The sequence below is a fragment of the Melospiza melodia genome (assembly GCF_035770615.1).
Source record: "Melospiza melodia melodia isolate bMelMel2 chromosome 17 unlocalized genomic scaffold, bMelMel2.pri SUPER_17_unloc_1, whole genome shotgun sequence".
Classification (NCBI taxonomy): domain Eukaryota; kingdom Metazoa; phylum Chordata; class Aves; order Passeriformes; family Passerellidae; genus Melospiza; species Melospiza melodia.
In genome coordinates this window covers 128,586-152,394 of record NW_026948502.1, presented here as the reverse complement: position 1 = coordinate 152,394, position 23,809 = coordinate 128,586, and the positions used below count along the sequence as shown (strand labels likewise).

The following is a 23,809-nucleotide window of genomic DNA, read 5'->3' as shown; positions in this document are numbered from 1 at the left end:
ACCGAGTCCCTGTCACACACTGTGTCCTTGTCACCAGTGACAGGGAGGGGACATCGGGAACTTGTCACCAGTGACAGGGAGGGGACATCAGGGTGTCACCAGTGACAGGGAGGGGACAGGGAGGGGACACCGAGCTCGTGCCACCCATCAGGTCCTTGTCACCAGTGACAGGGAGGGGACATCAGGGTGCCACCAGTGACAGGGAGGGGACATTGAGCTCGTGCCACCCATCAGGTCCTTGTCACCAGTGACGGGGAGGGGACATTGGGACTGTGTCACCAGGGACAGGGAGGGGACAGGGAGGGGACACCGAGTCCCTGTCACACACTGTGTCCTTGTCACCAGTGACAGGGAGGGGACATCAGGGTGCCACCAGTGACAGGGAGGGGACATTGAGCTCGTGCCACCCATCAGGTCCTTGTCACCAGTGACGGGGAGGGGACACAGGGAGGGGACACCGAGTCCCTGTCACACACTGTGTCCTTGTCACCAGAGACAGGAAAGGGACATCAGGAACTTGACATGAGTGACAGGGAGGTGACATCAGGGTGTCACCAGTGACAGGGAGGGGACACTGAGGTCCCGGCCACTCATGGTGGGGCTCACATCGAGTCTTTATCACTGGGGGGGTGACATTGGGTCCGTGTCACTCCTGGGGTGGCCGTGTCACCGATGGGGGGGTGACATTGGGTCCGTGTCACTCCTGGGGTGGCCGTGTCACCGATGGGGGGGTGACATTGGGTCCGTGTCACCCATGTGGGTGGCCGTGTCACCAATGGAGGGGTGACACCGGGTCCGTGTCACTCCTGGGGTGGCCGTGTCACCAATGGAGGGGTGACATTGGGTCTGTGTCACTCCTAGGGTGGCCGTGTCACCGATGGGGGGGTGACATTGGGTCTGTGTCACTCCTAGGGTGGCCGTGTCACCGATGGAGGGGTGACATTGGGTCCGTGTCACCCATGTGGGTGGCCGTGTCACCGATGGGGGGGTGACATTGGGTCCATGTCACTCCTAGGGTGGCCGTGTCACCGATGGGGGGGTGACACCGGGTCTGTGTCACTCCTGGGGTGGCCGTGTCACCGATGGAGGGGTGACATTGGGTCCGTGTCACTCATCAGGTCGATGTCACCAATGGGGGGGTGACATTGGGTCCGTGTCACCCATGTAGGTGGCCGTGTCACCAATGGGGGGGTGACACCGGGTCCGTGTCACTCATCGGGTCGATGTCACCAATGGGGGGGTGACATTGGGTCTGTGTCACTCATCAGGTCGATGTCACCAATGGGGGGGTGACATTGGGTCCGTGTCACTCATCGGGTCGATGTCACCAATGAGGGGGTGACATTGGGTCCGTGTCACTCCTAGGGTGGCCGTGTCACCGATGGGGGGGTGACATTGGGTCCGTGTCACTCCTGGGGTGGCCGTGTCACCGATGGGGGGGGTGACATTGGGTCTGTGTCACCCATGTGGGTGGCCGTGTCACCGATGGAGGGGTGACATTGGGTCCGTGTCACTCCTAGGGTGGCCGTGTCACCGATGGAGGGGTGACACCGGGTCTGTGTCACTCCTGGGGTGGCCGTGTCACCGATGGAGGGGTGACATTGGGTCCGTGTCACTCATCAGGTCGATGTCACCAATGGGGGGGTGACATTGGGTCCGTGTCACCCATGTAGGTGGCCGTGTCACCAATGGGGGGGTGACACCGGGTCCGTGTCACTCATCGGGTCGATGTCACCAATGGGGGGGTGACATTGGGTCTGTGTCACCCATGTGGGTGGCCGTGTCACCGATGGAGGGGTGACATTGGGTCCATGTCACTCCTAGGGTGGCCGTGTCACCGATGGAGGGGTGACACCGGGTCTGTGTCACTCCTGGGGTGGCCGTGTCACCGATGGAGGTGACATTGGGTCCGTGTCACTCATCAGGTCGATGTCACCAATGGGAGGGTGACATTGGGTCCGTGTCACTCATCGGGTCCTTGTCACCAGTGGAGGAGTGACATTGAGTCTTTGTCACCGATGGAGGGGTGACATTGCGTCCTCGTCACTGAGGGGGTGCCATCGGGTCCGTGTCACTCCTGGGGTGGCCGTGTCACCCATGGGGTCCGTGTCACCGATGGAGGGGTGACATTGAATCTCTGTCACCGATGGAGGGGGTGACATTGCGTCCTTGTCACTGAGGAGGTGCCACCGGGCCCGTGTCACCTTGTCACCGATGGACAGGATGTCACCGCGTCCTCGTCACTGAGGAGGTGCCATCGGGTCCGTGTCACTCATTGGGTCCGTGTCACCCATGGAGGGGTGACATTGTGTCCTTGTCACTGAGGGGGTGTCATCGGCTCCGTGTCACCGTGTCACCAATGGACAGGATGTCACCACATCGTTGTCACTGAGGGGGTGCCATCGGCTCCGTGTCACTCATCGGGTCCTTGTCACCAATGGAGGGGTGACATCGGGTCTGTGTCACTCCTAGGGTGGCCGTGTCACCGATGGAGGGGTGACATCAGGTCCGTGTCACTGAGGAGGTGCCATCATGTCCGTGTCACCTTGTCACCGATGGACAGGATGTCACCACATCCTTGTCACTGACGGGGTGTCATCGGCTCCGTGTCACTCATCGGGTCCGTGTCACCGTGTCACCAATGGAAAGGACGCCACCGCATCATTGTCACTGAGGGGGTGCCATCGGGCCCGTGTCACTCCTGGGGTGGCCGTGTCACCCATGGGGTCTGTGTCACCGATGGAGGGGTGACATTGAATCTTTGTCACCGATGGAGGGGTGACATTGCGTCCTTGTCACTGAGGAGGTGCCATTGGTCCGTGTCACCTTGTCACCGATGGACAGGATGCCACCACATCATTGTCACTGAGGAGGTGCCATCGGCTCCGTGTCACTCATCGGGTCCTTGTCACCAATGGAGGGGTGACATCGGGTCCGTGTCACCCATGTGGGTGGCCGTGTCACCGATGGAGGGGTGACATCAGGTCCGTGTCACTGAGGAGGTGCCATCGGGTCCGTGTCACCTTGTCACCGATGGACAGGATGTCACCACATCCCTGTCACTGAGGAGGTGCCATCGGCTCCGTGTCACCGTGTCACCAATGGAAAGGACGCCACCGCATCATTGTCACTGAGGGGGTGCCATCGGGCCCGTGTCACTCCTGGGGTGGCCGTGTCACCCATGGGGTCCGTGTCACCGATGGAGGGGGTGACATTGTGTCCTTGTCACTGAGGGGGTGCCATCGGCTCCGTGTCACTCATCGGGTCCGTGTCACCGATGGAGGGGGTGACATTGCGTCCTTGTCACTGAGGAGGTGCCACCAGGCCTGCGTCCCCCGAGGTGGCCGTGTCACATCCACTCCTCGCCGCCGCTGTCCCCATCGCTGTCCCCATCGCTGTCCCCATCGCTGTCCCCAGGGCCGTCCCAATCGCTGTCCCCATCGCTGTCCCCCTCTCTGTCCCCCTCTCTGTCCCCGTCGCCGTCCCCGAGGCGCAGCCGCCACCTCCGCGTGCCGCTCCCGGGGCAGCGCAGCGTCACCCGCACCTGCCGGTGCCACCCGTGCCCCGCCGCCGTGTCCCCCGCCGTGTCGGGGCTGAGGTGACACCGCGCGGGGAAGAAGCGCAGCAGCGGCCCCAGCACGCGTGGGCCGGGCGGGGGCAGCCGCAGCGCCGCCACCACCTGCGTGGGGACACCGCGGGGACACCGGGGACATCGGGCCAGCTCCAGCAGCAGCGCCGCCAGACGGGAGGGGACGGCCGGGGACACCGAGGGGACACGCGGGGACACCGAGGGGACACGCGGGGACGGGCACAGGTAGCGCTCCAGCCCGTCCAGCAGCAGCAGCGAGGGAGGAGGGGACGGCGACAGCGACAGCGACAGCAGCTCGCGACACAGCGACAGCCGGGAGCGCGGGTAGCGCAGCTGAAGGCGCTGCCGGGGGCGCGGACGGACGGACGGACGGACGGACGGACAGGGCGGGGACAGAGGGGACAGAGGGATAGAGGGACAGGGGGACAAGGGGGAGAGAGGCGGAGGGACAGGGGAGAAGGGGACAGGGGGACAGGGGACAGGGGGACAGACGGGGGGACAGAGGGGACAGATGGACAGGGGGACAGGGGGAGAGAGGCAGAGGGACAGGGGAGAAGGGGACAGAGGGACAGAGGGACAGGGGGATGGGGACAGGGGACAGAGGGACAGAAACAGGGGACAGAGGGACAGGGGAGAAGGGGACAGATGGACAGAGGGACAGGGGGATGGAGGGATGGGGGACAGAGGGACAGGAGGACAGGGGGACAGAGGGGATAAAGGAGATGGAGGGACAGAGGGACAAGGGGACAGGGGGACAATGGGGATAATGGAGACAGAGGGACAGGGGACAGAGGGACAGGGGAGAAGGGGACAGAGGGACAGGGGAGAAGGGGACAGAGGGACAGGGGGACAATGGGGATAATGGAGACAGAGGGACAGGGGAGAAGGGGACAGAGGGACAGGGGGACAATGGGGATAATGGAGACAGAGGGACAGGGGACAGAGCAGAGGGGGACAGAGGGACAAGGGAGAGGGGACAGAGGGACAGAAACAGGGGACAGAGGGACAGGGGGATGGAGGGATGGGGGACAGAGGGACAGGAGGACAGGGGGACAGAGGGGATAAAGGAGATGGAGGGACAGAGGGACAGAGGGACAAGGGGACAGGGGGACAATGGGGATAATGGAGACAGAGGGACAGGGGGACAGAGGGACAGGGGACAAGGGACAGAGGGACAATGGGGATAATGGAGACAGAGGGACAGGGGACAGAGCAGAGGGGGACGGAGGGACAAGGGAGAGGGGACAGAGGGACGGAAACAGGGGACAGAGGGACAGGGGAGAAGGGGACAGAGGGACAGGGGACAGAGGGACAGGAGGACAGGGGGACAGAGGGGATAAAGGAGATGGAGGGAAAGGAGGGACAGAGGGACAGGGGACAGGGGGACAGAGGGACAAGAGTCAGACCAGATCCCTAAATCCTTTCACACCCGCCACGAACGGCGAACCCCCAAGCCCCGCCCACATGCAGAGCCCCGCCCACAAAAGGACGACGCCACGCCCCTTTCGGGCCACGCCTCTTGGTTAATATATTCACTCTAAGCCACGCCCACATGAACACGGCCCCCCGCCTCACTCTCGCGGACCTTCGGCAAGCCACGCCCCCTCATCAAGCCACGCCCCTCCCGACAAGCCCCGCCCCCTCAGCAAACCTCGCCCCGTCCCGGCTCTCCAGCAAGCCCCGCCCCACTGCAAACTCCGCCCCCTCGTCGCGGCCCCTCAGCAAACCCCACCCCCTCAGCAAGCCCCGCCCCCTCAGCAAACCCCGCCTCCCCCTCACGGCCCCTCAGCAAGCCCCGCCCCTCCCGGCCATCCCCGCCTCCCCCTCAGCAAACCCCGGCCGGTTCCCGTCCCCGTTGCCGTTCCCCGCTCACCTGCAGCGCCCTCGGGTCGGTGCCGGGCCCGCCGGGCCCTCCCGGGAGCCGCGGGACGGCGCTGGGCGCCAGGAACAGCGCTCGGGGCCCGTCGGCGCCGCCCGCCAGCGCCGCCCGCAGCAGCAGCGAGGTGCGGCCCGAGCCCGCCGGGCCCAGCACCAGCACCGGCAGCGGCGGCAGCGGCGCGTCCGAGCCTCGCCCCGGCGCCGCCGGGCCCAGCGCCCGCTCCAGAGCCGCCGCCATGCCCAGCAGCGGGGCCGCCGCCGCAAAGCGCAGCCAATCAGCTGCGCGCACAGGCAGCGCTCAGCCAATCACAGCGCGGCTCACCGCGGCTCGGCCAATCAGAGTAGCGCTGCCCTCAGAGGTGGTCCCGCCCACCGCAGTGAGCGCGAGTCTCTCGGGCCAATCGGAGCAGAGCTCCCCTCAGCGCCTTTCCCGCCGTGGCGGCTCAGCCAATCAGAGCGCGGCTTGGCCTCGGCGCCGTTCCCGCCCTCAGACGTCCAGGGGGCGTGGCCACGCGCTTAATGAGATGCGTGGCTCCGCCCCTCCGGGTTAAAAAGGGGCGGGGCGAGCGCGGGGACACGCCCACCCTCCGTTGTCACACGGGGGGGGGCACCAAGGGTCACAGAAAGGTCACAGAAAGGTCACAGAAAGGTCACCAAGGGTCATTTAGGGTCACTGTTGTCACACATGTCACATGAGGGTCCCCAAAGGTCACGTGACGGTCACACGTGTCACTAAAGGTCACCTAAGGGTCACCTAAAGGTCACACAGAGGTCCCCAAATGTCCCCAAAGGTCTCAGGAGGGTCTCGTGTGTCACCAAATGCCACCTGAGGGTCCCCAAAGGTCACACAAAGGTCCCCAAAGGTCCCCAGTGGGGCCTGGCCACAGAAACGGCCACGGAAATGTCCCCAGAGGCCACGCGAGGGCCACGCGCGTCACGTGAGGGGCACGAGGGTGACAGGAGGGTCCCCAAAAGTCACACAAATGTCCCCAAAGGTCACCTGAGCGTCCCCAGGTCACACCAGGGTCCCCAAAAGCCACCCCTGGGTCCCCAAAAGTCACACAAGTGTCCCCAAGGGCCACCCGAGCGTCCCCAAGTCACACCAGGGTCCCCAAAGGTCACCTGAGGGTCCCCAAAGGTCACCTGAGCATCCCCAAGTCACACCAGGGTCCCCAAAAGTCACATGAGGGTCCCCAAAGGCCACCCGAGGCTCTCCTGAGGGTCCCCAAGGGTCACACAAGTGTCCCCAAGGGCCACCCCAGTGTCCCCAAGGGTCACACGAGGGTCCCCAAGGCCACCCGAGTGTCCCCAAAGGCCACCCGAGGCTCTCCTGAGTGTCCCCAAAGGCCACCTGAGGGTCCCCAAAGGTCACACAAGTGTCCCAAGGGTCACACGAGGGTCCCCAAGGCCACCTGAGGGTCTCCAAAGCCACCCCAGTGTCCCCAAGTCACCTGAGTGTCCCCAAGGGTCACACTGAGGTCCCCAAAGGCCACCCGAGGCTCTCCGAGGGTCCCCAAAGGTCACAGAAATGTCCCCAAGGGTCACACAAGTGTCCCCAAGGCCACCCCAGTGTCCCCAAAGGCCACCCGAGGCTCGCCTGAGGGTCCCCAAAGGCCACAGAAATGTCCCCAAGGGCCACCTGAGGGTCCCCAAAGGTCACCCCAGTGTCCCCAAAGGTCACACAAGGGCCACCCGAGGGTCCTCAAAGCCACCTGAGGGTCCCCAAGTCACACTGAGGTCCCCAAAGGCCACCCCAGGGTCCCCGAGGGTCACACCAAGGTCCCCAAAAGTCACACCAAGGTCCCCAAAGGCCACCCCAGGGTCCCCAAGTCACACAAGGGTCCCCAAGGGCCACCCCAGTGTCCCCAAGGGTCACACCGAGGTCCCCAAAGGCCACCCGAGGCTCTCCTGAGGGTCCCCAAAGGTCACAGAAATGTCCCCAAGGGCCGCCTCAGTGTCCCCGAGGGTCACACCAAGGTCCCCAAAAGTCACACGAGGGTCCCCAAGGGCCACCTGAGGGTCCCCAAAGGTCACCCCAGTGTCCCTAAAGGGGTCCCTGGGTGTCCCTGGGGCTCCCTGGGGGTCCCTTATGGGGGTCCCTGATTTGGAGAGGGGTCCCGGGTTTGGGGAGGGGTCCCAGGGCGGTCCCTGGTTGTTATCTGGGGAGGGGTCCCTGATTTGGGGAGGGGTCCCTGGGCGTTATTTGGGGAGGGGTCCCCGGGTGTTATTTGGGGAGGGGTCCCTGGCTGTTGTTATTTGGGGAGGGGTCTCAGGGTGTTGTTATTTGGGGAGGGGTCCCTGGCTGTTGTTATTTGGGGAGGGGTCTCAGGGTGTTGTTATTTGGGGAGGGGTCCCTGGCTGTTGTTATTTGGGGAGGGGTCTCTGTCTGTCCCGTTTTTCCCCGCGGTTCCCGGGTGTTATTTGGGGAGGGGTCTCTGGCTGTTGTTATTTGGGGAGGGGTCCCTGGCTGTTGTTATTTGGGGAGGGGTCCCTGGCTGTTGTTATTTGGGGAGGGGTCTCTGTCCCGTTTTTCCCCGCGGTTCCCGGCTGTCCCCGGGGGTCTCTCGGGCCGTTTCTCAGCGTCCCCGAGTGTCCCCAGGGGATTCCCGGGGGGCCCGGGTGGGGGTCCCTGGGTGTTATTTGGGGAGAGGTCCCCAGGTGTTATTTTGGGGAGGGGTCTCTGGGTGTTATTTGGGGAGGGGTCCCCAGGTGTTATTTTGGGGAGGGGTCCCTGGGTGTTATTTGGGGAGGGGTCCCGGGGGTCCCTGGGTGTTATTTTGGGGAGGGGTCCCGGGTTTGGGGAGGGGTCCCAGAGTGGTCCCTGGGTGTTATTTGGGGAGGGGTCCCTGGGTGTTTGTTATTTTGGGGAGGGGTCCCTGGGTGTTGTTATTTGGGGAGGGGTCCCGGGGGGCCCTGGGTGTTATTCTGGGGAGGGGTCCCTGATTTGGGGAGGGGTCCCAGGGTTGTCCCCGGGTGTTGTTATTTGGGGAGGGGTCCCCGGCTGTTCTGTTATTTGGGGAGGGGTCCCGGGTGTTATTTTGGGGAGGGGTCTCCGTGTGTTATTTGGGGAGGGGTCCCTGGGCGTTGTTATTTTGGGGAGGGGTCCCTGGCTGTTATTTTGGGGAGGGGTCCCGGGGTGTGCTGTTATTTTGGGGAGGGGTCGCGGGGGTCCCAGTGTGTTATTTGGGGAGGGGTCCCGGGGTGTGCTGTTATTTTGGGGAGGGGTCGCGGGGGTCCCGAGGCCGGGGCGTCCCCTCGGCTCCGCGTATTCTCCAGCAATAACAGCGCGGCCGGAGGGATCCGTGTTACGGCCGGGAATACCCGGGGCCGGGGGGGGCAAACGGGGACCCCCGAATTGGGGAGGGGTCCTGGAGGGGTTCTGGGAATTGGGGAGGGGTCCTCGGGAATTGGGGAGGGGTCCCGGGAATTGGGGAGGGGTCCCAGGGCCGGAGGGATCCGTGTTACGGCCGGGAATACCCGGGGCCGGGGGGGGCAAACGCGGACCCCCGAATTGGGGAGGGGTCCTGGGGGGTCCTGGGGGGGTCCTCGGGAATTGGGGAGGGGTCCCGGGGGGGTTCTGGGAATTGGGGAGGGGTCCCAGGGCCGGAGGGATCCGTGTTACGGCCGGGAATACCCGGGGCCGGGGGGGCAAACGCGGACCCCCGAATTGGGGAGGGGTCCTGGGAATTGAGGAGGGGTCCCGGGGGGGTCCTGGGGGGTTCCCGGGAATTGGGGAGGGGTCCCTGGGGATCCCCGGAATTGGGGAGGGGTCCTGGAGGGGTTCTGGGAATTGGGGAGGGGTCCCGGGGGGGTCCTGGGGGGGTCCTGGGGGGACCCCCGCAATTGGGGAGGGGTCCTGGGGGGTCCTGGGGCCGGGGGGGCCAAACGGGGACCCCGGAATTGGGGAGGGGTCCTGGGGGGTCCTGGGGGGGCCCCAAGAATTGGGGAGGGGTCCTGGGGATGTGGGGGGGGTCCCGGGAATTGGGGTGGGGGGCACGGGGGGGTCCTGGGGGTCCTGGGGGGTCCTGGGAATTGGGGAGGGGGTCCTGGGGGGGTCCTGGGGGGTGCTGAGAGGGCCCGGAAATTGGGGAGGGGTCCTGGGGGGTTCTGGGGGGACCCCAAGAATTGGGGAGGGGTCCTGGGGGTCCTGGGGCCGGGTGGGGCCAGAATGGGACCCCGGAAATTGGGGAGGGGGTCCTGGGGGGTTCTGGGAATTGGGGAGGGGTCCCGGGGGGTCCTGGGGGGGTCCCGGGAATTGGGGAGGGGTCCTGGGGGGTCCTGGCAATGGGGGGGTCCCGGGGTCTGGGGGGGATTTGGGGTGGGGGTCTCACAATTGGGGGTCTGGGGGGGGGTTTGAAGATTTTGGGGGTGCCCAGGATTTGGGGGAGGGTCCCAGAATTGGGGGTGGGGTCTCAGTAATGGAGGCCCCGCCCCTTTCAGCACCACGGACAGCCCCCAAAATCCCCCCAAAATCCCCCCAAAAATCCCCCAAAAATCTCACAAAATCTCACCGAGACCCCCCCAAAAATTCGCCAAAAATCCCCCAAAATCCCCCCTCAAAAAAAATCCCCCAAAATCTCATCAAGATCCCCCCAAATCTTCCAAAAAATCCCCCCAAAATTCACCGAAATCCCCCCAAAATCCCCCCGAAAATCCCCCAAAAATCTCACCAAATCTCACCAAAATCCCCCCAAAATTCCCACAAATCCCCCCCAAAATCCCCACAAAATCCCTCCAAATCCCCCCCAAATTCACCAAAACCCCCCCAAATCTCCCCAAAAACCCTCCAAGACCCCCCCAAATTCACCAAAATCCCAAAAAATCTCCCCAAATCCCCCAAAACCCCAAAAAATCCCCCCCAGATCCCCCAAAACCTCACCGAGATCCCCTCAAAATTCAAGCAAAATCCTCCCAAATCCCCCCCAAAATCCCCCGAATCCGCCCCAAAATTGATCCGAAACGCCCCAAAATTGATCCGAAATTCCCCAAAATTCAACAAAACGCCCCAAAATTGACCCAAAGCGCCCCAAAATCCGCGGATCCCCCCGAACCCCCCGCGCCCCCCCACTCACCCTCGGCCGCCGGAGCCGCGCCCGCCCCGCCGCAGTCCCAGGGGGCGGGGCCTGGCGTGGCCACGCCCACAAAGCGCCTCCCCGTCACAAGCCACGCCCCCTCTATGTCGGCACAGTCGCAGTTTGAGGGGGCGGGGTTTTACGTGGCCACGCCCACAACGCGCACCCCCCGTCGCAAGCCACGCCCCCTCCGTGGCGGCACAGCCGCAGTTTCAAGGAGGCGTGGCCTGACGTGACCACGCCCACAAAGCACATCACCCCTACAAGCCACGCCCCCTCTGTTCCGGCACAGTCGCAGTCCGAGGTGGGCGGGGCCTGGCGTGGCCACGCCCACAAAGCGCCTCCCCGTCGCAAGCCACGCCCCCTCTATGTCGGCAGGGCCGCAGTTTGAGGGGGCGGGGTTTTACGTGGCCACGCCCACAAAGCGCGTCCCCGTCACAAGCCACGCCCCCTCTATGTCGCCACAGCCCGAGGGGCGGGGCCTGGCGTGGCCACGCCCACAAAGCACACACACACACCCCCATTACAGGCCACGCCCCCTCTATGCCGGCACAGCCGCAGTTTCAAGGAGGCGTGGCCTGAGGTGGCCACGCCCACAACGCGCATACCCCGTCGCAAGCTACGCCCCCTCTATGTCGCCAGAGCCTAAGGGAGCGGGGCCTGACGTGGCCACGCCCACAAAACACATCCCCCCTACAAGCCACGCCCCCTCTATGCCGGCAGAGCCGCAGTCCGAGTAGGCGGGGACTGACGTGGCCACGCCCACAAAGCGCATCCCCGTCGCAAGCCACGCCCCCTCTATTTCGCGAGTGCCCGAGTGGGCGGAGCCTGACGTGACCACGCCCACAAAGCACATCCCCCCTACAAGCCACGCCCCCTCTGTTCCGGCACAGCCGCAGTTTGAGGGGGCGGGGCCTGGCGTGGCCACGCCCACAAAGCACCTCCCCGTCGCAAGCCACGCCCCCTCTATGCCGGCACAGCCGTAGTCTGAGGGGGGCGGGGTTTTACGTGACCACGCCCACAACGTCTAATTCGAAAGCCACGCCCCCTCGGTGCCCGCACCGCCGCGGTTTGAGTGGGCGGGGCCTGGCTTGACCACGCCACAATGCATATCCTCGTCACACGCACGCCCCTTCCAGCGTCCACCCCGCTGCTGACGTGGGGGGCGTGGCCTGATCTGACCACGCCCCTTCAGTGCCTGCCCATCACAGCCTGAGGGGGCGTGGCCTGTCTTGACTATGCCCGTGCAAGCCCCGCCCTTAAACCCCGCCCATTTTAAAAGAGGCGTGGTTTTAATTTGACCACGCCCCCTCGCTGCCGCACTCACAGGGCGTGTCTTTGACGGCCACGCCCACTCCACGCGTGTCTGTAGAACCACGCCCATTTCCGGTCACGATAACGAAGCCACGCCCACCGCTGGCCCAGCCCGCTCCCATTGGCTGCCTGCGGGCACGCGGGGGTTGGCCACGCCCCTTTCTATGGGCGGAAATTCCCCCCAAATCCTCCAAAATTCACCAAAATTCTCCCCAAATCCCCCCAAAAATCGTCCCAAATTCCCCCAAAATTACACCAAAACCCCCCCAAAATCTCACCAAAACCCCCCAAAATCTCCTCAAATTCCCCAAAAATTCCTCAAATCCCCCCAAAATCTCACCAAACCCCCCAAAAATCTCCCCCAAATTCATAAAAATTGCCCCCAAAATCCCAAGCGCCAAATCTCCCTAAAATCTTCCAGAAATCTCCCCAAAAATCCACCAAAAATCCCCCCCAAATCCCCCCAAAATTCACCAAATCCCCCAAAATCCACCCCAAATTCACCCAAAATTCACCAAATCCCCCCCAAAATCCCCCAAAATTCCCCAAATCCCCCCCAAATCCCCCAAAATTTCCCAAATTCTCCAAACAGACACGGGGGGGGGGGAGGGGTCAGACAAAGCCGCTTTATTGCCCCTCCCCCACCCCCAAAAAATCCCTCCCCCCCCCCCCTCAAATTTCAGAATTTCCCAAATTTTGGGATCCCAAATTTTCCAGAATTCCCCAATTTTTGGGATCCCTAAATTTCAGAATTCCCAAATTTTTGGGGCCCAAATTTCAGAATTCCCCAATTTTTGGGATCCCAAATTTTCAGAATTCCCCGAATTTTGGGAATCCAAATTTCCACATTCTCAAAATTCTGGGATCCTAATTTTTTGGGGTTCCCAAATTTCAGGATCCTCAAATTTTGGGGATCCCAAATTTCAGAACTCCCCAAATTTTGGGATCCCAAATTTCGGGATCCTCAAGGTTTGGGATCCCAAATTTCAGAATTGCCAAATTTTTGGGGTTCCCAAATTTCAGAACTCCCCAATTTTTGGGATCCCAAATTTCAGAATTCCCCAATTTTGGGATCCCAAATTTCAGAAACTCCCCAATTTTTGGGGATCCCAAATTTCAGAATTCCCCAAATTTTGGGATCCCAAATTTCAGAATTCCCCAATTTTTGGGATCCCAAATTTCAGAATTCCCCAATTTTTTGGGATCCCAAATTTCAGAATTCCCCAATTTTTGGGATCTCAAATTTTAAGGATCCCCCAATATTTGGGATCCCAAATTTCAGAATTTCCCAAATTTTGGGATCCCAAATTTCAGAATTCCCCGAATTTCATGATCCCAAATTTAAGGATCCCCCAATTTTTGGGGTTCCCAAATTAAAAGATCCCCAAATTTTTTGGGGGGGTTCCCAAATTCCAAAATAAATTCCCCCAAAATTTTTGGGATCCCAAATTTTCCGTCTCCTCAGTTTTTGGGGGTTCCCAAATTTCAGAATTCCCCAAATTTTGGGATCCCAAATTTCAGAATTCCCCAATCTTTGGGATCCCAAACTTCAGAATTCCCCAAATTTTGGGTTCCCAAATTCCAAAATAAATTCCCCCAAAATTTTTTGGGATCCCAAATTTTCCGTCTCCTCAGTTTTTGGGGTTCCCAAATTTCAGAATTCCCCAAATTTTGGGATCCCAAATTTCAGAATTCCCCAATCTTTGGGATCCCAAACTTCAGAATTCCCCAAATTTTGGGATCCCAAATTTCAGAATTCCCTCAATCTTTGGGATCCCAAACTTCAGAATTCCCCAAATTTTGGGTTCCCAAATTCCAAAATAAATTCCCCCCAATTTTTCGGGATCCCAAGTTTTCCGTCTCCTCAGTTTTTGGGGTTCCCAAATTTCAGAATTCCCCAAATTTTGGGATCCCAAATTTCAGAATTCCCAAATTTTGGGTTCCCAAATTTCAGAACTCCCCCAAAATTTTGGGACCCCAAATTCCAAAATAAATTCCCCCAAAATTTTTGGGATCCCAAATTAAAAGGCCCCCAAATTTTTTTTGGGGGATCCCAAATTCCAAAATTCCCCCCAAATTTTTTGGGATCCCAAATTTTCAGGCTCCCCCCAATTTTTGGGGTTCCCAAATTTCAGAATTCCCCAATTTTTGGGGTTCCCAAATTTTAAGGATCCCCCAATTTTTGGGATCCCAAATTTCAGAACTCCCTCAAATTTTGGGAATCCCAAATTTAAAGGCCCCAAATTTTGGGGGTTCCCAAATTTCAAATTCCCCCCAAATTTTGGATCCCAAATTTCAGAACTCCCCAATTTTTGGGGCTCCCAAATTTTCAGGCTCCCTCCAAATTTTGCGATCCAATTTTTGGGGTTCCCAAATTTCAGAATTCCCCAAATTTTTGGGACCCCAAATTCCAAAATAAATTCCCCCAAATTTTTCGGGATCCCAAGTTTTCCGTCTCCTCAGTTTTCGGGGTTCCCAAATTTCAGAATTCCCCAAATTTTGGGATCCCAAACTTCAGAATTCCCCAAATTTTGGGACCCCAAATTCCAAATAAATTCCCCCAAATTTTTCGGGGATCCCAAGTTTTCCGTCTCCTCAGTTTTCGGGGTTCCCGGGTTTTTGGGGTTCCCGATTTCGGGGGTCTCTCAGGTCACCGCTGGGAACTCCGCCCGACGCACCTGGGGGGGGACAGGGGGGAGGTCACCCAAATTTTGGGGTCCCTTTTTGGGGTCCCTCCCCCATTTTTGGGGTCCCTCCCCCATTTTTGGGGTCCCTTTTTGGGGTCCCTCTCCCCCATTTTTGGGGGTCCCTCCCCATTTTTGGGGTCCCTTTCTGGGGTCCCTTCCCCCATTTTTGGGGTCCCTCCCCCATTTTTGGGGTCCCTCCCCATTTTTGGGGTCCCTTTTTGGGGTCCCTCCCCATTTTTGGGGTCCCTCCCCATTTTTGGGGTCCCTTTTTGGGGTCAATTTTTGGGGTCCCTCCCCATTTTTGACGTCCCTTTTTGGGGTCGGTTTTTGGGGGTCCCCTCCCCCCATTTTGGGGTCCCTTTTGGGGTCCATCCCCCATTTTTGGGGTCCCTCCCCCATTTTTGGGGGTCCCCCCCATTTTTGGGGCCCTTTTTGGGGTCGGTTTTTGGGGTCCCTCCCCCCAATTTTGGGGTCGGTTTTTTGGGGGTCCCTCCCCATTTTTGGGGTCGGTTTTTGTGGTCGGTTTTTGGGGTCCCTCCCCATTTTTGGGGTCCCTTTTTGGGGTCCCCTCCCCTCATTTTTGGGTGTCCCCCCCATTTTTGGGGTCCCTTTTCTGAGATCCCCTCCCTCATTTTTGGGGTCCCTCCCCCATTTTTGGGGTTTCCCCCCATTTTTGGGGTCCCCTTTTTGGGGTCGGTTTTTGGGGTCCCTTTTCTGAGACCCCCTCCCCCCGTTTTTGGGGTCCCTCCCCTCATTTTTGGGGTCCCTCCCCCATTTTTGGGGTCCCTTTGTGGGGTCAATTTTTGGGGTCCCTCCCCATTTTTGACGTCCTTTTTGGGGTCGGTTTTGGGGGTCCTCCCCCCATTTTTGGGGTCCCTTTTTGGAGGGGGGTCCCTCCCCATTTTTGGGGTTCCTTTTTGGGGTCCCTCCCCCATTTTTGGGGGTCCCCCCCCATTTTGGGGTCCCTCCCCCATTTTTGGGGTCCCTTTTTGGGGTCCCTCCCCCATTTTTGGGGTCCCTCCCCCATTTTTGGGGGTCCCTCCCCCCATTTTTGGGGTTAATTTTTGGGGTCCCTCCCCATTTTTGGGGCCCCTTTTTGGGGTCAATTTTTGGGGTCCCTCCCCATTTTTGACGTCCCTTTTTGGGGTCGGTTTTTGGGGGTCCCTCCCCCCATTTTTGGGGTCCCTCCCCCCATTTTTGGGGGTTCCTCCCCCATTTTTGGGGTCCCTTTTTGGAGGGGGGTCCCTCCCCCATTTTGGGGTTCCTTTTTGGGGTCCCTCCCCCCATTTTTGGGGTCCCCCCCATTTTGGGGGTCCCTCCCCATTTTTGGGGTCCCTTTTTGGGGTCGGTTTTTTGGGGTCCCTCCCCATTTTTGGGGGTCCCTTTTTGGGGTCGGTTTTTGGGGGTCCCTCCCCCCAATTTTGGGGTCAATTTTTGGGGTCCCTCACCATTTTTGGGGTCCCTTTTTGGGGTCAGTTTTGGGGTCCCTCCCCCCATTTTTGGGGTCGGTTTTTGGGGTCCCTCCCCATTTTTGGGGTTAATTTTTGGGGTCCCTCCCCCCATTTTTCGGGTCGGTTTTTGGGGTCCCTCCCCATTTTGGGGTCCCTTTTGGGGTCGGTTTCTGGGGGTCCCTCCCCATTTTTGGGGTCCCTTTTTTGGGTCGGTTTTTGGGGGTCCCTCCCCCCATTTTTGGGGTTAATTTTTGGGGTCCCTCCCCCCATTTTTGGGGTCGGTTTTTGGGGTTCCCCCCCCGTTTTTTGGGGTCCCTTTATGGGGTCAGTTTTGGGGGTCCCTCCCCCATTTTTGGGGTTAATTTTTTGGGGTCCCTCCCCATTTTTGGGGTCGGTTTTTGTGGTCGGTTTTTGGGGTCCCTCCACATTTTTGGGGGTCCCTTTTTGGGTCCCTCCCCATTTTTGGGGTTAATTTTGGGGTCCCTCCCCCCATTTTTGGGTCGGTTTTTGGGGTCCCTCCCCATTTTTTGGGATTGGTTTTTGGGGTCTCTCCCCATTTTTGGGGTTAATTTTTGGGGTCCTTGCCCCCATTTTTGGGGTCGATTTTTGGGGGTCCTCCCCCATTTTTGGGGGCCCTTTTTGGGGTCCCTCCCCATTTTTGGGGTCCCTTTTTGGGGTCGGTTTTTGGGGTCCCTCCCCCCAGTTTTGGGGTCCCTCCCCCCATTTTTGGGGTCCCTCCCCTCATTTTTGGGGTCGGTTTTTTGGGGGTTTCCCCCATTTTTGGGGTCCCTCCCCTCATTTTTGGGGTCCCTCCCCATTTTTGAGGTCCCTTTTTGGGGCTAATTTTTGGGGTCCCTCCCCCCATTTTTGGGGCCCTTTTTGGGGTCAATTTTTGGGGGTCCCTCCCCCCAATTTTGGGGTCAATTTTTGAGGTCCCTCACCATTTTTGGGGTCCCTTTTTGGGGTCAGTTTTGGGGTCCCTCCCCCCATTTTTGGGGTCCCTTTTTGGGGTCCCTCCCCATTTTTGGGGTCCCTTTTTGGGGTCAGTTTTGGGGGTCCCTCCCCATTTTGGGGTCGTTTTTTGGGGGTCCCTCCCCATTTTTGGGGTCCCATTTTGGTGTCGGTTTTTGGGTCCCTCCCCCCAATTTTGGGGTCGGTTTTTGGGGTCCCTCCCCATTTTTGGGGTCCCTTTTCAGGGTTAATTTTTGGGGCCCCTCCCCCCATTTTTGGGGTCGGTTTTTGGGGGTCCCTCCCCATTTTTGGGGTCCCTTTTTGGGGTCGGTTTTTTGGGGTCCCCTCCCCCCATTTTTGGGGCCCTTTTGGGGTTAATTTTTGGGGTCCCTCCCCCCATTTTTGGGTCGGTTTTTGGAGGTCCCTCCCCATTTTTTGGGGTCGGTTTTTGGGTCCCTCCCCATTTTTGGGGTTAATTTTTGGGGTCCCTCCCCCCATTTTTGGGGTCGGTTTTTGGGGTCCCTCCCCATTTTTGGGGTCCCTTTTTTGGGTCGGTTTTTGGGGGTCCCTCCCCCCATTTTTGGGGTTAATTTTTGGGGTCCCTCCCCCCATTTTTGGGATTGGTTTTTGGGGGGTCCCTTCCCGTTTTTGGGGTCGGTTTTTGGGGTCGGTTTTTGGGGGTCCCTCCCCATTTTTGGGGTTAATTTTTGGGGTCCCTCCCCATTTTTGGGGTCCCATTTTGGTGTCGGTTTTTGGGGTCCCTCCCCATTTTTGGGGTCCCTTTTTGGGGTTCCTCCCATTTTTGGGGTTAATTTTGGGGGTCTCTCCCCCCATTTTGGGGTCGGTTTTTGGGGTTCCCCCCCCGTTTTTTGGGGTCCCTTTTTGGGGTCGGTTTTTGGGGGTCCCTCCCCATTTTTGGGGTCCCCTTTGGGGGTCTCTCCCCTCATTTTTGGGTCCGTTTTTGGGGGTCCCCCCCTGTTTTTGGGGTTTATTTTTGGGTCCCTCCCCCCATTTTTGGGGTCCCTTTTTGGGGTTAATTTTTGGGGTCCCTCCCCGTTTCTGTGGTCGGTTTTTGGGGGTCCCTCCCCATTTTTGGGGTCCCTTTTTGGGTTTAATTTTTGGGGTCCCTCCCCCCATTTTTGGGGTCGGTTTTTTGGGGGTCCCTCCCCATTTTTGGGGTCCCCTTTGGGGGTCTCTCCCCTCATTTTTGGGTCCGTTTTTGGGGGTCCCCCCCGGTTTTTTGGGGTCCCTTTTTTGGGTCGGTTTTTGGGGGTCCCTCCCCATTTTTGGGGTCCCTTTTTGGGGTCAGTTTTGGGGGTCCCTCCCCATTTTTGGGTCGGTTTTTGGGGGTCCCTCCCCATTTTTGGGGTCCCTCCCCGTTTCTGTGGTCGGTTTTTGGGGGTCCCTCCCCCCAATTTTGGGGTCGGTTTTTGGGGTCCCCCCCCCGTTTTTTGGGGTCCCCTCACCTGGCTGACGCTGATCTCCTCCAGGGGGGGTTGGGGGCTCTGGGGGGGCAGCTCGGGGGGGGCTCGGGGGGTCCCCCCCACCCCAAATCCCCCCCCTGGTTCTGGAAGTTTCCGACCACGCACGTGACCTGGGGGAGGGGCGGAATTGGGGATTTGGGGGATTTTGGGGGAATTTTGGGGGGAATTTGGGGGGGATTTTGGGGGGGATTTTGGGGATTTGGGGGATTTTGGGGGGGATTTGGGGGATTTTGGGGGGATTTTGAGGAATTTTTGGGGAATTTGGGGAATTATGGGGAATTTGGGGGGATTTGGGGGAATTTTGGGGAATTTTTGGGGGAATTTGGGGGAATTATGGGAATTTGGGGGGATTTTGGGGGAATTTTGGGGGGAATTTGGGGGAATTTGGGGGGATTTTGGGGGGATTTTGGGGATTTGAGGGAATTTTGGGGGAATTTGGGGGAGATTTTGGGGGGATTTTGGGGATTTGAGGAAATTTGGGGGGACTTTGGGGGGGATTTGGGGGAATTTGAGGGGATTTTGGGGGGGATTTGGGGGAATTTTTGGGGAGAATTTGGGAGGATTTGAGGGAATTTTGGGGAGTTTTTTGGGGGAATTTGGGGAATTTTGGGGGAATTTTGGGGGGATTTGGGGGGATTTGAGGGGAATTTTGGGGAATTTTTGGGGAAATTTGGGGGAATTTTTGGGGAGAATTTGGGGGGATTTGGGGGAATTTTGGGGGGAATTTGGGGGAATTTTTGGGTGGAATTTTGGGGGATTTTTTCGGGATTTTTTGGGGGTTTTTTCGGATTTTTTGAGATTTTTTTCAGGGATTTTTTCAGGGATTTTTTCAGGGATTTTTCAGGGTGATGTTTGGGATTTTCTCACAGGAAGGCGGCGATGGCGGAGCCGCACAGGAACCCGGGGATGGTTTTGGAGTGGAATTTTGGGGGATTTTTTCGGGATTTTTCGGGATTTTTTCAGGATTTTTTTGGATTTTTTTCGTGATTTTTTGGGGAATTTTTCGGGATTTTTTGGGGATTTTTTTGGGAATTTTTTCAGGGATGTTTTGGGGTGATTTTTTTGGGATTTTCTCACCAGGAAGGCGGCGATGGCGGCGCCGCACAGGAACCCGGGGATGGTTTTGGAGTGGAATTTTGGGGGATTTTTTCGGGATTTTTTCAGGATTTTTTTGGGATTTTTTTCGGGATTTTTTCGGGATTTTTTGGGGAATTTTTCGGATTTTTGGGGGAATTTTTCGGGATTTTTTGGGGAGTTTTTGGGGATGTTTTGGGGAATTTTTTCAGGGATGTTTTGGGGTGATTTTTTTGGGATTTTCTCACCAGGAAGGCGGCGATGGCGGTGCCGCACAGGAAGCCCCCAGGACCCCCCCCCAGCTGTTGCGGTGCTCGGCCACGCGCAGCGCCCCCAGCAGGAACGGGGGGGCCGCGAACCCCAAAAACGGCCGCGGGCTTGGCCAGGCGGGAACCCCCACCCCGCCAGGCCAGGGTCACGTACAGCTGCAACGGGGGAACGGAGAGAATTAGCCCAAAAAATACCAAAAAATCCAAAAAAAACACCCAAAAAATACCCCAAAAATACCCCAAAAACTGCCCCCACCCCGCCAGGCCAGGGTCACGTACAGCTGCAACGGGGAACGGAGAGAATTAGCCCAAAAAATACCAAAAAATCCCCAAAAAACCACCCCAAAATACCCCAAAAATATCCCAAAAACCACCCCAAAATACCCCAAAAACTGCCCCAAAAATAGCCTAAAAACAGCCCAAAAATACCACAAAAATACCCCAAAAACTTCCCCAAAAATACCCAAAAATACCCCAAAAACTGCCCCCACCCTGCCAGGCCAGGGTCACGTACAGCTGCAAGGGGAACGGAGAGAATTAGCCCAAAAAATACCAAAAAATCCAAAAAAAACACCCAAAAAATACCCCAAAACTGCCCCCACCCCGCCAGGCCAGGGTCACGTACAGCTGCAACGGGGAACGGAGAGAATTAGCCCAAAAAATACCAAAAATCCCCCAAAAACCACCCCAAAATACCACCAAAAATATCCCAAAAACCACCCCCAAAATACCCACAAACTGCCCAAAAATAGCCTAAAAACAGCCCCAAAATACCACAAAAATACCCCAAAAACTTCCCCAAAAATACCCCAAAAACTGCCCCCACCCTGCCAGGCCAGGGTCACGTACAGCTGCAAGGGGGAACGGAGAGAATTAGCCCAAAAAATACCAAAAAATCCAAAAAAAACACCCAAAAAATACCCCAAAACTGCCCCCACCCCGCCAGGCCAGGGTCACGTACAGCTGCAACGGGGAACGGAGACAATTAGCCCAAAAAATACCAAAAAATCCCCCAAAAAACCACCCAAAATACCCCAAAAATATCCCAAAAACCACCCCCAAAATACCCCACAAACTGCCCCAAAAATAGCCTAAAAACAGCCCCAAAATACCACAAAATACCCCAAAAACTTCCCCAAAAATACCCCAAAAACTGCCCCCACCCTGCCAGGCCAGGGTCACGTACAGCTGCAACGGGGGAACGGAGAGAATTAGCCCAAAAAATACCCCAAAATCCAAAAAAAACACACCCCAAAAATAGCCCAAAAACTGCCCCCCACCCCGCCAGGCCAGGGTCACGTACAGCTGCAATGGGGAACGGAGAGAATTAGCCCAAAAAATACAAAAAAATACCCCAAAAACACCCCAAAAATATCCCAAAAACACCCCAAAAATACCCCAAAAACTACCCCCAAAAATACCCCAAAAACCACCCCCAAAATACCCTAAAAACTTCCCCAAAAATACCTGAAAAACTGCCCCAAAAACACCCAAAAACTGCCCCAAAAATACCCCAAAAACTTCCCCAAAAATAACCCAAAACTGCCCCCACCCCGCCAGGCCAGCGTCACGTACAGCTGCAACGGGGGAACGGAGAGAATTAGCCCAAAAAATACAAAAAATACCTCAAAATCAAAAAAAAACACCGAAAAGTACCCTAAAAATACCCCAAAAACCACCCCCAAAATACCCCAAAAAATACCCCAAAACTGCCCCAAAAACACCCCAAAAACACCCCAAAACTGCCCCAAAAACTGCCCCAAAATAGCCCAAAAACTACCCCAAAAATACCCCCAAAATACCCCAAAAAATACCCCAAAAATACCCCAAAAACTGCCCCCAAAATACCCCCAAATACCCCAAAAACTGCCCCGAAACTGCCCAAAAATACCCCAAAAATACCCCAAAACTACCCCCAAAATACCCTAAAAATACCCCAAAAACTGCCCCAAAAATACCCCAAAAACTGCCCCAAAAATACCCTATAAACTCCCCCAAAAAACCAAAAAAAACCCCCAAAACCCCAAAAAACCCCAAAATCCCCAAATTCACCCCAAACTCACCCCGGCGTAGGCCCCGAGCGCCGCCTCCTTGCAGGGGAAATCCCTGCGACCCCAAATGGACCCCAAATCCCCCCAAAACTCCTCTAAACCCCAATAAATCCTAAATAAACCCAAAATAAATCGCAATAAACCCCAAATAAATCCAAATAAATCCAAATAAACCCAAATAAATCCAAATAAATCCCATATAACCCTCACATATAACCCCCATATAACCCGCTAATAAAGCGCTATAAACCCCAAATAAACGCAGATAAATCCTAAATAAACCTCTATAAACCCCAAATCACCCAAATAAATCCTAAATAACCCCATATAAACCCCATATAAACCCCAAATAACCCTCTACAAACCCCAAATAAACCCCAAATAAATAGCAACAAATCCCAACTAAATCCATATAAACCCCCAAATAATCCCGTATAAACCCCAAATAATCCCATATAAACCCCAGTAACCCCCAAATCCCCTATAAACCTCACCCAAACACCCCAAAAAAAACCCCCAAAAAATCAAAATAACCCCAAAAAACCCCAAATTCACCCCAAAATATATCAAAACCTCACCCCGGCGAAGGCCCCGGCGTAGGCCCCGAGCGCCGCCTCCTTGCAGGGGAAATCCCTGCGGGCCGCGGCCACGGCCGGGGGGTCCCCGGAGCAGGGGGAGCCCCCCGGGGGCACGAAGCGGGGAGGGGTCCCCAAGGGGGTCCCGGGGGTCCCTCCGGGGGTCCCCGATGGGGTCCCGGGGGTCCCCCGGGGGTCGCCCCGCAGCCCAGAGCGCTGTAATTGGGGCGGCACACGGCCAGGAAATGCGGGGCGGGGGTGCCCAGCACCACCTGGCCCGCGTTGGCGAAAATGCCGTGGCCAGCAGGCCGAAGGAGAACACGCCTGGGGAGGGGGGAAATGGGGTGAAAAATGGGGATTTTGGGGTTTTTGGAGAGAAAAATGGCGAATTGGGGGAAAAAATGGCGATTTTTTGGGGGTAAATATGAGGGGTTTGGGGGGTAAAATGAGATTTGGGGCGGCACACGGGCAGGAAATGCGGGGCGGGGGTCCCCAGAAGGAAAATGGCCGTGGCCAGCAGGCCGAAGGAGAACACGCCTGGGAGGGGGGGAAATGGGGTGAAAAATGGGGATTTTGGGTAAAAATGGAGGTTTTGGGGGGTAAAAGGGCTGTTTGGGGAAAAAAAAAGGGGATTTTTGGGGAAAAATTTGGAATTTTCGGGGGGAAAATTGGGGATTTTGTGGTGAAAAGCAGGACTTTGAAGGGGTGGGGAAAGTGGGATTTTTGGGGAGAATTTATGAGGAGAAAATGGCGATTTTTGAGGGAGAATAATGGGATTTTTGAGGGAAAATGGGATTTTCGGAGGTAAATATGAGGGTTTTGGGGGGTAAAATGAGATTTGGGGCGGCACACGGGCAGGAAATGCGGGGCGGGGGTCCCCAGCACCACCTGGCCCGCGTTGGCGAAGATGGCCGTGGCCAGCAGGCCGAAGGAGAACACGCCTGGAGGGGGGGGAAATGGGAAATTTTTGGGGTGAAAAATGGGGATTTAGGGGTTTTTGGAGAGAAAAATGGCGAATTGGGAGAAAAAATGGCGATTTTTTGGGGTAAATATGAGGGTTTTGGGGGGTAAAATGAGATTTGGGGCGGGGGTCCCCAGGACCACCTGGCTGTGGGAAATGGCCGTGGCCAGCAGGCCGAACGACAACACACCTGGGGAGGGGGGAAATGGGAAATTTTGGGGTGAAAAATGGGGATTTAGGGGTTTTTGGAGAGAAAAATGGCGAATTGGGGAGTGAAAATGGGATTTTTTGGGGGTAAATATGAGGGTTTTGGGGGGTAAAATGAGATTTGGGGCGGCACAAGGGCAGGAAATGCGGGGCGGGGGTCCCCAAAAGGAAAATGGCCGTGGCCAGCAGCCGAAGGAGAACACGCCTGGAGGGGGGGAAAATGGGGTGAAAAATGGGGATTTTGGA

The 23,809-nt window shown here is 57.5% G+C and overlaps 1 protein-coding gene across 1 annotated transcript in view; it reads right to left on the bottom strand.

Annotated features, from left to right (window-relative positions):
* Nucleotides 1-13,057: 13,057 nt before the first annotated feature.
* The window catches only part of LOC134432985 (uncharacterized), a 16,313-nt gene continuing 5,561 nt past the window's right edge, over nt 13,058-23,809 (bottom strand). The window contains exons 2-9 of the mRNA XM_063181861.1: nt 23,248-23,336; nt 22,552-23,129; nt 22,399-22,519; nt 21,020-21,074; nt 20,596-20,620; nt 19,749-19,913; nt 18,409-18,536; nt 13,058-14,531 (exon numbers count right to left, since the gene is read on the bottom strand). Coding sequence (XP_063037931.1) covers nt 14,449-14,531; nt 18,409-18,536; nt 19,749-19,913; nt 20,596-20,620; nt 21,020-21,074; nt 22,399-22,519; nt 22,552-23,129; nt 23,248-23,336 — 1,244 coding nt within the window. The 3' untranslated portion in view covers nt 13,058-14,448. The remainder of the gene's footprint in view (nt 14,532-18,408; nt 18,537-19,748; nt 19,914-20,595; nt 20,621-21,019; nt 21,075-22,398; nt 22,520-22,551; nt 23,130-23,247; nt 23,337-23,809) is intronic.